At 40.9% G+C, this 15,245-nt stretch overlaps 1 protein-coding gene and 1 long non-coding RNA gene across 2 annotated transcripts; one reads left to right on the top strand and one right to left on the bottom strand.

Annotated features, from left to right (window-relative positions):
* The first annotated feature begins 121 nt into the window (after window positions 1–121).
* XRCC2 (X-ray repair cross complementing 2) lies at window positions 122–14,331 on the top strand. The gene is made up of 3 exons (XM_054631824.2): window positions 122–197; window positions 4,530–4,611; window positions 10,192–14,331. The coding sequence occupies exons 1-3, from the start codon at window positions 159–161 to the stop codon at window positions 10,905–10,907; spliced, it is 837 nt and encodes a 278-aa protein (XP_054487799.2). The 5' UTR covers window positions 122–158; the 3' UTR covers window positions 10,908–14,331.
* On the bottom strand, window positions 3,393–12,356 carry LOC143695668 (uncharacterized). Its single transcript, XR_013185109.1, has 3 exons — window positions 12,232–12,356; window positions 8,639–8,766; window positions 3,393–4,737 (listed from the first exon to the last, which is right to left on the bottom strand). It is a non-coding gene; the product is annotated as an uncharacterized LOC143695668 (long non-coding RNA).
* Window positions 14,332–15,245: the final 914 nt, after the last annotated feature.

Here is a 15,245-nt window from a genome sequence, read left to right as displayed (position 1 = left end):
CGGCCGTGAATTGAGCCGGAGGCGGGACTCGAACCCGCGACTCTGCATCCCGCAGGCTCCTCCCCGCGCTCCCGGGGGGCCGAGCCGCGCAGGCGCAGAGGGCGCGGCCGGGCGGGGGCGCTGCGGGGCGGCGGCGGGCGCGGGGCCGCGGGGCCGCCATGGGTGACGCGTTCGGCGGGGCGGAGTCGGGCACGCAGGTGAGGCGCGGCCCCCGCCCCGCTCCCCCGCTCCCCGCAGCCTCGGGCCTGGGCTCACGGGCGGGGAGAGCCGGGCGAGGCTGTAGCCACGGGAAAAGAGGAGCGCTGAGCCTCCTCCTCTCACCCCCACGGGCGGGAGCGGGGGAGCCCCCGCGGGGCCTCTTGAGGGGGCGGTGCGTGAGGGAGGGAGGGACGGAGTTCCGCCCCCGAGAGGCCGCGGGGGCTTTCCCCGTGGATTTCCCGGTGGATTTCCCGTGGATCCGGGAGGGAGCGGGGTTCCCTGGGGCCGTGTTCTGCCTTTGTGTCGGGATGCGGGTGGATTTCTGCTGTGGGCGCTTCTTGGTTCGGGTGTATCGATAATTCTTTTTATAAATATTCCCTTCGCGCTCCCCTCCCAGGCGTTGGAGGGGATGCCTAAGGAAGAAGACCTGTGAGGAAGGTTTCCTTTAAAGGTTCGGATTTGATGATCCTAAAGGTCTCTTCCAAATTTATGATTCTATAAATAAACATTTTGTAAGGTGGAATTGCTTTCCTCCTCTTCGGGAGAAAAGAGGTTTGTGTTTTGGGATCTTGTGTTGTTTTATTAGGTTTTTTTTTCCCATTTCTCGATGTTTTGTTTGTTAGAAACTTCCACTTTCGTTCAGCAACTTAATTGCTTGGAGTTTTGTGTGTAACTATACCAGAATATGCTGAATACTTCACATAAAACAGAAAAGTGTGATAATATTCATTGTTAAAGGTCTGTGTGGTTTTTAGTGAGATTGGGTTTTTAAGCACTTTCGACACTTAAAAAAAAAAAATTAGTACCAGATGTTCACTCTAGGCAAATAGACATGAATTAAGGACATGAGGTGTGCTCTTTGTCCAAGGGGTAAATGCATTTATTTGTCCACATGAGTGGTGCTGACAGGGAATGCTCATGGCATCAACTGCCTGCAATGGATGGATATCCCGCCTGGAACAAGGGAGGAGTTGAAAACCAACAAACCAACAGGTTAAGGAAAGTCAATATATGAATACAGTGTCCAGACAAAAAATGGTGAAAGCACTTGAAACAGAAAACACTTAATTTAAACCAATACTTCTTTAAATAGTCTCACGCATAAAGTCAGATTTTACTGAGTTATACTGAGACCACAGTATTGTGCTTTTATTATTGAATATAATTAATACAACAAATTAGAACTTCTTGCAAAACACCTTTGGTTTATCACAGTAAAAGTAATGATAAATAGCTTGCATATGTCTTCATGCCCAAAGTTTACAAAAGCTCAATCAGAGCGGTTATAGTGGTTGAGAATTAAATTTTGTCTAGTACTCGAGATAGGTTTCTATGTGTAAATAGCCTGTAGGTTAGCTCACAGCCTCTACCAGAGCTGGAGTATTTAATTTGAATTTCTTTAACATTTTAATGAAGTAATCTCTCATTCCTGACAAGACCTACGTGTGTGTTTGCATTGATGCACAGCATCAATGGAACCAACAGAGTACAAGCATGTCCTGCATTAGTCAGGGGGACTGTCCATATGCATATTTGTTTCTTAAAAGGAAAATAAATTATAAAAGGCATAGCTGAAATATTTGAGTCTCATCAGCTTCGTCATTATTGACATTTGTCCCAGCTGCTGCTGAACTTTTGCTGTACAGCTTTTTCTCTACATGTAACTGCACATCTGTGCAGTTTCTTGCTGGCATAATTACATTTTCAAAGAACACCTAAGAGTGAGGAGCTACCACTAGCAGGTTGCTAAAGGGTGGTGTTTTGTGTAAAACAAGATGAAGAGAGGCTTGTGGAGGCAGAAATGAGCACCTACACTTTGATTATAGAATCAGGAGTCTCTAATATGGGATTTGAAATCGACTTGGGAATTTTTTCTAAGCTCTTCCTGCTCTGAGGTTCTCTCTAGGGGTGCTGTCTGTCCTTCTGTACATTGTGTGTGACACAGCTTGAGACCCCTGACATCCACCCTCCAGATTACCCTTTACATGCTGGGGATTTCTCCCCCTCTCATATTCCAGAAGAGCACAAGAGGAGGCCAAATGGGAAAGCCTCCCCTGGAGCAGAGCCAAGGTGGCTCTTGCTGGATTTGGAGCAGCCTGTGCTGTCCCTGTGTAACGTGGGCAGAGGTGAGGGATGCCTGTGTAGTGTCTCAGCTTTGCTTCCATCACTTGTGCTGCACTGTGGACAAACCTTTGTGAGAGCTGAAGGAAAATTGTTGCCTGTTTCTGCCAGGAACCCCGTTGCTCCCAGCATGGCACTAATGAGGCAAGTGCCTTTGGAGATTCTGCTTCAGAACTCGGAAGTAAATACAAGCTGGATAAAAACACAGGTGTGCTATCATCAGCAAATTACCATAAATTACCTTCATGAGCAGTGCTCAGAGAAAGCACCTGTAGTTATTTAAAATTAATCCATAAACTTGTCATTTAAATAACGACAGATTCATATTTAAACCATAGTGATCAATTTACTCTCTCTCAGTAAAAACTTAAAGAGTTGATAGTCTAAGAGGACACAGGGGCTCACTGTTCCAGAAAAAATTCACTGCAGAGGATATATTTGTTAATGTACAAATGAATTTAGGAGCAGGAGGCTGCAGCAATGTGTTAAGGCCAGCAGTGGTTGTGACTGCTGGCCCCAGCAGTGCCCATCATTGAGCCCCTGTTAACCCTGTGCGCTGCAGCAGTGCTTCCTCTGCTGGGAAGTGAAGAGCATCAGAAAGCAGCAGCCTGTGGTGGTTTTCCTCTTTCCCTCAACTTCCACTGCTGACAAAGGAGTGAGGGATTCCTGGTTCTTCTCCCCAGTGGGTGCAGCCTCTCCTCACTGGTGGCCAGGCCCTCTTGGTAGTTGAGAGCTGCTGGTTTATGTGCCCCAAGTTAATTCCTGTATTCTTGTGTATGTGTGTCCATCTGGATTTTTGCTTTGTCCTGATCATGGAACTCTGCTGGTTCCCAGGAGTTCACCATTTGTTTTGTGCTGCACAAATGTGTGAAGTGTAATGGGATGATCTGCTGATCCAGAGCAAGGTCGATTTGAGTGGTTTTTTGGCCCTTCAGAGGATGAGTCAGAAAAGTCTCCTGGATAGGTGTGAAGAGGCCAAGGCAAACACATTGACATTTTGTTAATGGAAGGGACTCTGAAAATGTCAATGAAAATGTCACACTTACATTCCCTTTGTGACCACTTGAAGCAAATTCAGGACCATTTAATTTTTTACTCTTAAAGGCAAACACACACATACACAACTGTTTAAAGAACTTTCAAGATCATTCAGAGCAAGTGTTGCTCATGGATCTGACAAGGAGGGAAAGCAAGAGAAGGCAGCAGTTTTTGAAGGTGTGTGCTCACTGCTCTTTTGGTCTTGAGGATGGGATAAAACTGAACAGGATGTGATTTGTTCACATTTCTAAATGACAGCTGGGTGTCTTGGAGAATGTGGTATTTGGCACCAGGGTAGGTGCTCTGGTGACACAGAGCATCCCTGTAATGTCCTTTGCCATCTATGGGAATACATGTAGGGAATAGCAGCTCTAGTACCAGGGAAAATGTTCATTCTTGCTTTACACAGTGTGCCAGAACTAATAATAACACAGGTTTTGTGAATACCTGTCTGCTTGCTATGGAAATACCTCTCAATTTAAGAAACTGTCCGTGATCTTTGAAGTAATTAGTTTTACAATGGACTTACTTTATGAGGGGCTTTGGAGAACTTGCTTAACAAATTCAAGCTTGCTTTAGAAAGGTTCTTGCAGAGCCACTGGTGACTAATTACTTTTGAACATTCTTAATCCATACTCTGTTTGAACAAGTAACTATGATATAATGTGATTGTTGCCCAGAGGAGTCCTGTGTAACTTCCCAGGTGAAATGCACATGGTTTTACTTAGAAATGCTCAGAGAGGCTGGCTCAGGGGATTGTTGATGGGTAAGGTTTCACCTCTCAGCCAGTATTTTTTTTGGAGGTGATGGTTGTTACAAATGATGTTCTTTCCCTTTGTTCTTTGGAATGGCAGCACTGCTGTGTACTGGAGGTGATCCCTCTCACTGATGTCCCTGAGCAGCCTTTGCTTTTTAAACTTTATTTCTCCTCACATCTCCAGTCCTTACTGCCACTGAATCTCTGTGCTTGTTGTTTGTAAGGCTGGGACCTTCTGTTGCTGTAGTCCAGACTATACATTTCCATATGTATTTATGAAAACACTTTTAAAATCAGGCTAATCTTTCAATAGGATTGTCATGGAAAACTGTCAGTTCTTAGAATCCTTTACATTTGTGTCCTGAGGTTCATTATTTAAAGTTAACAGCATGGCTCTTTGTCTTGTCTTTAAAAGCTGCTTGCACGACTTGAGGGCAGAAGTTCTCTGAAGAATCTCGAGCCTTGTCTGTTTGCTGAGGAAGGATCTCCTGTTCATGGTAAAAATGTGTCTTCATCCCATTTATGGAAAAATGCTCATGTAGAAGTATTCTCAGAGATAAGCATTCAAGTAAATTATTTTGCTTTAGATCAGAATTCTAATTGTTGATGTAGTTCAATGCAATCTAGATAAAATGGAATAGTGCAAAGTCACCCTTCCAAACATTATTAAATAGGCCTCTAAATCTACTTTATACATATCAAGACAGAGGTGTAGGTGAGTAAATACCAAGCATGTTGGTCAGTGTCAGTAGTTTTCCAGCAATTTGTTCTAGAGTCTGTCATTAAACCTCTTTGTTTGTTTTTTTTTAATCAGTGGTCTAGACAACCACCACAAAGTCATAACTGCAGAAATTTGCAAAGAACATGAGGTTCAGTAAATAGCAGAGAGTTCAGTGATACAGAGTTGTCTGGGTAAATTAGGATAAGGAGCATGAGCAAACAGTATTTTTCAATGAAGCCAAGTCATCATGCCATTCAGTCCTGACCTGAACAATCCTAGGTATACTCAGAACAGAAGTTCATAAACAATTCCATTATGGCCATAGGTACTAATTAGTTAAATGAGTTCACAATGCAGGATCAACATGGCTCATAGAGACCTTCAGTGAATGAAGGAGAATTTCAGATTGGAGAAGTGGGATAACCTTTCAATGACACCAGTACAAGAAATTTTAAGATCAAGGCTGGATATTTTAATGAAAGAAATTAGTGAACTAAACAGAAAAGAACACACTATTCAGGAAGTCAGACTGATTTTCCAGATTGTGTGAAATTTCATGAATTTCACGATGGAAGAGACAACTCTGATTACACAAGACTAAAGATATGTATGGAAAAAGGCAAATGAGTGGCAAACAGTGAGGATCAGTGGTGAGGTACTACTGTTGTGGAATTTATGTATGAACGAGTGGATTTCATAGGGCAAGTATGTGGCTTCAGTGGTTAGCAGCACACTTATCTGCAGTTTGAATTCCCACAAATATGGAATGTTCAGAATAAAGAGCAGAAAAAGCAATAAAAAGAATCAGGATAATTGGATGAGAGATGATGCTTAGTCTTCAAACACAGTCACTGTGAGACTGTTGTGTATTGTTTTGCAGCACTAGGAAACACGTGGGCTTTAGCAGTACAGGATTCCTGCCCTGAAAGTTTCCAGTGTCACATAGCAATGATAAAGGGTGGAGAAATACTGCTAAGCCAGTGCAAGTAGAACACAGAAGAATATATAAATACTCTCATTTCTGACCTGCTGTGTTACTCACAAGAGGAATTAAGGACCAGGAGTGAAATTGGTGTATGCTTTATAAGACTCTCAAATTCTTATTTTTTTTAGAAAATGAGATATTACTGTATTTTTTTTTCGAAACATAAATATTAAACAATCTTTTAGTCTGGATGTTTGGTATTTTTTAGTCAGCTTTACACACAACAAACAAATGTTGGAGACTGAGCTGGCTATGTACTGGTCAAACGGATTTTAAGATATTTCCTTGAGGATCACTAAGTACCCTTGCTGCACTCCACAGTGTTACATAATTTCATGTCAAATGATCTGCTTTGCTCTTAAAGCTTTATAGGTTGTTCATGTCTGTCTGAGGACTGTTCCAGAACCTCAGTTCTAACATGGCTGGAAACCTTCTAAAATTCATCACTGGTTTCTCTGTGCCAACAGAGTCATTGAGCTTTTGAAGCACTTGTATTTTTCTTCTGCTTCCAACAAATGGTATCAATTATTACCCATATTGGTCATGCTTTTTGGCTGACATTAATGAAGCTGCCTAACATACTAGCACAGCCCTTTAGCAGTATATATATAAATGGACTTCACCTTTTATTGCATTTTTGCTTTGTCTTTTAATACCACAGTATTCATGTGAGGCCATGTGTTATTTTGATGTGTGTTCACATTATTCAGTCTTAAATCCCTGTTGAAGGCCTACCTCTCCATTTGTCATGAACTTGACTTTTAGTGTGTCACTGTGGAATTCTGTAATAGGTTGCCCATGAAGTCAATACTGAACAGCTCTTCATCTAAAATGCTGTGATTAAAGCAATGCAAAGACCTAAATTATTCATTTTTTTCAAACAAATACATGAAGTTTCAATAAACTATCCAAAGGTTACATTTTAGTTAAGTGTTCATAACTTGCATGTCAGGGTACTGTAAAATAGGGACAGGTAATATAGGTATTAATGTGATACTCTAACCACTGCTTCTAATTATGATGGACTTGCATATTTAAGAGCACATAAGTACATTAATTACATACCATTTAAGCTCTTCTGGAATGGAGCAAAAGTGACACAGGCATTAAATAATCTTCCACTATTGCCAGTCATATTTCCCCTGTGCCACTGGCATGAAGGTGTGGGTGTCAGTTTAAGGCTCTGATGTTCACCAATTGCATGACACCCAACATTAACTTGGAATAAATATTAGGCCTTTCTACTTCACTTATAAATGGTATAAATAATAGTGACAGCTTCTGCACAGTATTGTAAATGACCAGCCTAGAAACTTCAAGGTAGCCTACGATGTGAAACACACAAAGTTATTGCTGAGTGTTCCAACAGCCTGTTTGTATCTGCTGTGTCAGAAAATAGTTTAACCAGCATTTGCTGGTGCATTGATTACAGACAAAAATAAGGCTCTTCTCATTCAAGACATAACAGCAAACTGATGGCCAGGACTGAACACAGTGTTTCAGTCAAAAATATATTAATCTTACATAAATATTTACATTTCTTCAGCATCATTTAGTTTAACCTGCATGCCCATTCATAGGAGTGGGCTATTATTCTCTTTAGTCTGCCCATAATGAGCCAGTTCTGGCTGCCCTGAGCCAGGCAATGTGTTCAGGGACTCCTTAAAACCTAACTCTTGAATTCACAGTGCTGAATTTCATGTGAAATCACTCTACTCATCCATCTCCATCTGTTAAATCTTCACAAACTTAAGTTTTTATTAACCCAATTAGTTTGTCTTCTGCATGTTTTGCCAAGCTAATGGAACATTCATCTACTGATATGTTTAATGTCTGCCAACACCAATTCTAATAGAAAAAATTCCCATTAACTTTCTTCCATGTTAAAGTGCTGTTCCTGCTCTCCCTCTCAGCCTGTTCTCATCCTGTGACAGTATCTTTTTACTAATCCTCCTTTCAAAGTTGTTTTGACATTAATGGATGATGCTAGTCGTGATCACTCAGTTTCTTCTGTGACCTACAGTCAGCGTGTCTGAGGCTTCTTGAAAACGCTGCTGGCCTCACTTCCTCCTTTGCTGTGTCATGGCTTGTCCTCTCTGATCCAGAGAATGAATTTCCCCTCTTATCTTACTGTAACAGCCTGGTTGCTAATTCAATGAAACCCTACATTTATAGATGTTGCTATAAATGGTTCCTGTTTTGCACCCGTTCTCCTTGTGGGCAGCCTCTTGGATAATCAGGAAGGCACAGAAATCTCCAGCTCTCTTGAGGTTTTCTTGCAGTCCAAGCTGTTTCTGTTTGCAGAATAACTCAAGTGTCTTGGTCCAACTACAGGGCAGCTGTGGATCTCTTTCAGCAATGTTGAGCAAACTTTGAGGGGTGCTTGGCTCTCTTGCTGTTCACATTTATAAACCACCACCACAAAAACCTCTGAGAATGATTGTCATTCAACTTAGAATTTTTACTTAAATAAGTTTTATTACTTCTGCCAATAAAAAAAACCCCAAAAACTCATCTAGTGTCATTCTGTAGCACACAGACATTCTGCTAGAATGTCTTCAAATGGAAAAAGTGAAACATTTATTTCCCAGAAGAATTTTTGAATCCAGCAGGTCATATTTTGCTGTAAAGGCAGGTGAAGCAGTATTGCCTGTTGGCCCCACTCAGTTACTGGTCTGGATTCAGAAATACCAACCAGGGTGGCAGAAGTTTTGTGTCACAGACAGTGGCAAAAGACACACTTTGTTCCTTATCAAGAGCTGCCTTACACAATTGTTCTAAAATACTGCAAGAGACAAAATAGGAGGGAATGACCTACCCAGCACTTTTAGGAGGAGCTCTTGCAAGCTGGTATCTCACCCTGCCAGGGTGTGGTTATGTCTCTGGCACAGGCTGTGTGACAGCAGAGCCACTGGCTGCAAGTGACAGCATCGGGCACCGTGACCTCTGCACAGGAAGAGAAAATAAAAACTTATGTCCCAGGATGTGTAGTTATCTTTCATCTCAGAAGTGAGGGAGCCATTCAGAACAGCTTAATAAGGGCTTGGGAGACAATCAAGCTTTTTAATAGATTTCAAAGGATCAGAAATTCATATAAATGCTATTTCTGAGTGACACTGAAATGGACAGACTTGTTACATCAGGTGTAAATTGCTTTTAACACTTGCAAAGGGAGAAGAGCTTGGTTTCTTCTCTACCATCCTGCTCCCCTGATCCCAAATTGCATCTTGATGTTGTAGGCACTTGTGAATGAGGACATCCTCTGGAAGTTGAGCAGTGACTTGAAAAACCCTGTTAACTCAGGCAGGCACAAGCATGTTTAAGGAAAGTTGCAGTTAATTCTCTACTCTCACATCCCCCTATGGAAAGCTGTCAGGCCATTTGCACTTGCCCAGGCCATGGAAATCTCTCACCTTCCTGCAATTACAGTGGTGTGATTCTCCTTACTGCATGTGGTTACCCTCCTGCCTATAAAATCCAAAATGTCATAAATAAATAATCCAGTTCCCAAAATTAGAAATTTATAAAGAGCAGCTAATAAATTAACTTCTTCTAGGGTCTTGCTCTGATACAAGACATCAGAAGACTTTGGATAAGGCTTTTGAGTATCTTGCATTCACATCCAACAAAAGAACTGGTTTCCTAATGAAGCATAATGCTGTTTTTAATTAACATTTTAAATTTTTATGATATGTATTTTATGACCCACATGGATGAGATAATTAGGCTGAATCCTTTTATGAACAGAGATCATTTGCTTCAGACAGAGGCCTTGCCTGGAGTTGAAGGAATCCCTGAGTCTCCCTTGTCAAAAGAAGCAGTTTCACATTATTATCACCACAGTCGAATATAAGTGCTAAATAAACCTACTGCTGATCTCTTCACCAGTCACAGATTCCTGTAGGCATCTTGTGACATGCAGCACGTGACATCTATGTGAAAGGACCTCTGATATGTCAATTTTTTTGTTTTGTTTTGTCCTCTGCTTTGTTATTTCTTAATTGTGTGTTCATAGTGTACATGGTTTCTTAGCCACTTTTGTGTAGCAGCCTCCTCTTCTGCCTTTATCTGCCTGTAATGATATAGATGAAATCCAGTTGCCAACCTTTTCTTGATGGAAGTCTCCTAGATAGTGCTGGCAGAGGCTTTCAACCTTTGTTCACAGTTGATTAACTTCACTTTAGAGGCCTTTCTTGAACACTGAAATATCTGTTGGTGGATACTAACCAGGATTTAAACCATTTTATGAATGTCAATTAAAATGCATTTCCCAGTTTGTGGGATAGTGAATATTGGTTCAGAAAACACTGAGAACCAACTCTGGGCTAGAAATGCTCTTACCTGACAACACACTGCTTTGTTTTTAAACAGGAGATGTTATTGAATTCCATGGCCCAGAAGGGACAGGAAAAACAGAAATGCTTTATCACCTGCTAGCCCGCTGCATCATTGCCAGAGCGCAGGGAGGACTGGAAGTAGAAGTCATGTTTGTTGACACCGATTACCATTTCGATATGCTCCGGCTGGTCACCATCCTTGAGAACAGGCTGGCTCAAGGGACAGAAGAAATGATAAAGCAGTGCCTGGGCAGGCTCTTCCTTGTGAGCTGCAGTAGTAGCACTCAGTTACTCCTCACTCTCTACTCTCTAGAAAACCTGTTCTGTGCTCACCCCTCGCTCTGTGTTTTGATTTTAGATAGTTTATCAGCTTTTTATTGGATAGACAGAAGCAATGGAGGGGAGAGTCTTACCTTGCAGGAGATGAACCTGAAAAAATGTGCTAACTTCCTTGAAAAGCTTGTGACACAGCACCACTTGATCCTCTTTGCAACGACACAGACATTAATGCAGAAATCTGCAAACTCTGCAGAAGGCTTTTTACCTTTAAAACTTCCACATGAAACTGATACAGACTACAGACCATATCTCTGTAAATCATGGCAGCAAATGGTAACACACAGGATGTTTTTCTCTAAGCAGTGTAATTCTGGCAACAGCAAAGGTTTTACTGTAGTTTCTTGCCACCTCAAAAGAAACCAGATAGTAAAACGTTCATTTAGTGTTGCAGAATGTGGAGTTCAGTTTTAACATCAGTTTATTTTGTAAACATTTATCAAATCCAGGTGCTTAATGCCTGATTAGGTCTAAGTACCTTCTCATAGCTTTTCAACTAGCTGGTTGTTGCTGGTTAATTAATAATTGTTGTCACCATTTTCTTGAAATTCAGTGAAGGGCAGGGAATGGTAAAATTTCTTAATTACTTTAGCAATTCCATCCAAACTACAGAGGACTGTTGACATTACTTGTTTGTGCTTAATCAAGAAAATAGTAACAAAAGACACATAAAATCCTGGTATCCTTCAGCAGTCAAACCAATGTGGCCAAATGCCTGTTGGAATTTCTGGGTCTTACTCTTCTTCCAAGCTGCAGAAGTAGGAGCCTGCTTGTCTGTGGCAGAGGTTGCAAAGAGGCCAGAGTTCACACTTTACAAACATTGGCCTTGGTTTATTCCCTGCAGCTTTGGGCATAAGAAATGCCAGTTTTGCCTGAAGAAGAGGATTCATTTTCACAGCCTATTAAATAGTGGTGATCCTGACTGTGCTGCTTCTCCTGGCTCACAGCCTCTCCATTTACATTAGGGGGTGCTCAGAGGAGCAGGGATTGCAGGTGTTCTGATCCTTACAAATGTCTGGCATTGAAGAATCTTCAGCTATTAAAGAAATAGAGGCCTGGTTTCCATAACTGAAGGAAAAGTAAAGACCCAGCTCTGGGTATCTGTGAGTTTGTGCTGCATACAGCAAAAAGTTTAGTTTTTGGAAATAATTAAGTGCAAGTTACAGGTTATTTTGGGAGTGGAGGTTGGTTTTTTTTGTTGTTTTTCATTTTTTAAAATGATGCACAGACTTTTTTTCTCTGCCTTTCCTCATTACTCCTTCCCACTTCTTTCCCTTCCCCAGTCTCTCTAAGAAATCCAGGAATGCCACGCCTCTGGTCTTTACCAATATGTATTTGCCACATGTAGAACATTTGTGTGCAGGATTTGGCATGTAACATGTTGCAATTCTGGCACAGAAGATTCAGAACTTACAAGAAATGCCCTACAGTTCTGGCAAAGAACACCACATTATTTATGAACCTAGAGTGCCCTTTGAAAGCTTCAAAGTACTTTACAAGAAAGAAAATTGCACAAAGTACATTATTTAATACAAAAACTTACATTAGCTTACAAATTCAAATTACTCAAACAAGGGGGAAATACTTCTCACAGTGATGTTTGTTCAGTCATGTTGCACAGCACATTTTATAGTTTAGATTGAAGAGATTATTAACAAAAATGCATATTAATAAGAAGTATCTAGCTCAGTATCTTTTTGAGGAAGATGCCTAAAAAACTCTGTTGTGAGACACTTACCTTTGAATTTCCTGACTTCTGAAGCAGCTTTTTCAAGCTGAATGTATGTTTGGAATCCCAGCCTTGTACAGTTCAGTTACCCTCTTGGTTTCTGTTGTGTCTGTTCACAATGAGTTCAGTTTAATTATTCTTTCTGTGGAAAACTTCCTTTTTTCCCTTCTCATTTTAAACCTTCCATCTGATCACTTCTTCATGCCATCAGTTCTTTTACTCTGGCACATCAGCAAACTTTGCCTTTTCAACATCTCCCCAGAGCTGATGATTTTATAGAATGTCACTTCATTTGTGCTTTCTCATCCATCAGCACCAATATGTATTTTATTTCAAAACCTGCATAGGTACACAAATACATGAAAAATTATATAAAAATCATTCAGCCTAGAGTTGACCCAGGTTAGATAGTTTACCATGAGTAGACACTTCCATTATGAATTATGATAAAGGGCATTATGGAATTTTTTTGTAAAAAAGAATGGGAAATTTCAAGTAGAACTAGAGAACTTTAAAATCTGAAAATTCTAGGACTATGTAATTTCTACTAGAAAAAAAATCAAAACCAAACAGCCCCCCTTTCCACTGGAGAATGCAACTCCACTGATGATTAACTTCTTCATAAAATCATACTTGCTGAAGAATATGCTTGAGAAAAAAAACAATGGATATGTTCTGGCATTCCCAACTGGAAAAAAAAAGCTTTTATATTCTTCACAATGTAGTTTGTATTTTGCATTGTATTATGAAAGAAATGCCTAAATTGAAATGAAGCCAAAGTTCTAGTTGATCAAAAAGAGCACCTCAGGAAATTTTGAAATTTCCCAGTTTTATTTTTACTTTGAATGCAGACAGATTTTTTAAATTCTCTGGTAATTGTAATATTCATGCTCTGCACATTTGTTTTAGCTGTATAGCAAGCTTGGATTTCTGAGGTGCTGAGCATCTGCATATGCCTGTAATGCTGCAAGAGAGATAGGCAGTGCATAATCTGGGAGTTCACTGACCTCATCCTCTGCCAAAATTATGCCCTTTGGAAAAATGAACCTTTAGGATACAAGTCTCAGAAAGATGCAGTGACAGAGAACATGGAAAGCAGCAATTTTTTTGTACCTTAATGCTCTGTGGCTACTAAACATGGGGTTTGCCATTTTTTTAAGTGGAGAATTTTCCAAATTTTGTACCAATTGTAGTTATTGGAAACTGCAGTCCATCCTTGTGAGCCAGGAACTGTGTATGAAATGTAGCATTATACCTGGAATATTCTGCTTAATGCAGATCCTCCTCTTTCACCCAGAGCTGAGGTAGCAGCCTGTCTCCAGCCCACTGTCTCACCTGGGGTGCCCTGAGTGCTGCAGCTCAGTCTCCCAGGAAGGAAGCACATTTCAGGTTAGTAGGTCTGGTTTAAATCAGCCCTGCAGAAGAGCATGGAATACACGTATTCCTGAACTCTGATTTAAGGCATTTCTTAGAAATGAAAATCCTTTCATGTCAGTGCCATTGTTCTTCAGCTCAGGGTGGTATTATTAAGGCTTTTGTAGACACAGGAACTTTTTACATTCCTTAGAATTTTGTTTGTTGTTTCATTTGCAACATGGAATTAAAGCAGCAAGCTTGAAATAAAGAGGAACTAGTTCACCCTTTCCCCCATTCTTTTCATAACGAGAGGGCTTCTTAGCAAAACCAAATTAAGGTATTTTGCAGGTTTTATATTTATTTTCTACTATACTGGTATTTCTATGGACACCTGGAAAGAAAATGTTGAGTTTTATATTCAGTTAAAAGTTCTTTGTATTCCTAGGCTTTTTATAGAGCAAATAAAATACAAATAACAGTTTGCTCGGTTTAAGTTCACACTTGCACATAAAATTCAAGTTTCCTTTTTCTTATATAACTAATCTCAGAAACTTAGTTTTTCCTGGAGTTTGGAAATGGCAGAAGATAAATGTTCTCCTGTGGAAACATACCTGCAATGGTAATTTTGCTGGAGGAAGAAGAAATACCACTTTTGATGGCAGATGTATAGAAGCCATGGACTGTGTCTGAAGAGAAACATGACTTTTTACTTTTCTATGGCTGCTCTAATAAAATGTCTCTTGAACCTCTTTATTCAAATGTACTTTTGATATGCAAATACCATACTGGGGCGATGGGCAACATCATTTTGCCATCACCAAGCCTGATGTCAAACTCAACACCCACCTCAGCATAAAGCTGTTCCACAGCACAAACTCCAACTGGTGTAGAAATTGCAATGAATTCTCCCCTGTGTAAAAGCTGCAGACAGGTGCAGTGTGTCCAACAGCTACAGAGTAGCACAGGACCCCTGCATTTTGTGAAGAAGGGGAGGCACTGGAAGGGCTTGGAAGACTTTGGCCATGGAAAAAAATTTCAGACAGGTAAAGGAACATGAGTCCAATGCATGTGCATGATCTGGATGGAGAACTGATGCCCTGCAGCAGTCTCTGAAATCAAAGGTCTGGCTGTCCCTGTGTATGAGAGAAGACAGCAGAGTGGCACTGGGCTGTGAATAACATGGAGTGAGACAAAAGGGCCCATGAACTTCACTGACCTGTCTGGCATGGCAATACTTACAAAGAGAAGGCTGACTAGAGTGGGGCTGTATGTTGTTCCCACCTGGGAATATGGATTCCACTATGTAGATGCTTTATAGCTTATTTATAATGAAAATATAAAACTCTGCTGCTCTGGACCCAGGAGGAATTCAATGTAAAAACAGACTTTTTATTTTATGTTGGGGTTTTTTTCCCCTCCAGCTCAAGGCACCTTCCCAACAGTTAGCACTTAGCTCCAGAGCACTCTTGCAGCTTTCTGTGGCAGGAGCAAGTTTCACTGCAAGTGAGTCCTTCTCTCCTTTGCTGAGGGTTTATGTGCACTTTTTATTACTAGCACAGACTGGGCTCCCCAGCCAGGGAAGCTTGAACCCATGTGACACATCAGTTAAGTGGTAAGTAGCTGTGGAGGCTCGATTCTGTTGGCACTCGGGAGTAATGTCACATTTG

This window comes from Agelaius phoeniceus, chromosome 1, assembly GCF_051311805.1.
Source record: "Agelaius phoeniceus isolate bAgePho1 chromosome 1, bAgePho1.hap1, whole genome shotgun sequence".
Taxonomy (NCBI): domain Eukaryota; kingdom Metazoa; phylum Chordata; class Aves; order Passeriformes; family Icteridae; genus Agelaius; species Agelaius phoeniceus.
Note: the sequence above shows the minus strand (reverse complement) of the source record. Positions and strands in the feature narration are given on the sequence as shown.

Coding starts and splice junctions, on each gene's coding strand:
- XRCC2 (XM_054631824.2), top strand. CDS start 159: ATGGGTGACGCGTTCGGCGGGGCGGAGTCGGGCACGCAG. Junction 198..4,529: donor GGGCGGAGTCGGGCACGCAG/GTGAGGCGCGGC, acceptor TGTCTTTAAAAG/CTGCTTGCACGACTTGAGGG. Junction 4,612..10,191: donor GGAAGGATCTCCTGTTCATG/GTAAAAATGTGT, acceptor GTTTTTAAACAG/GAGATGTTATTGAATTCCAT.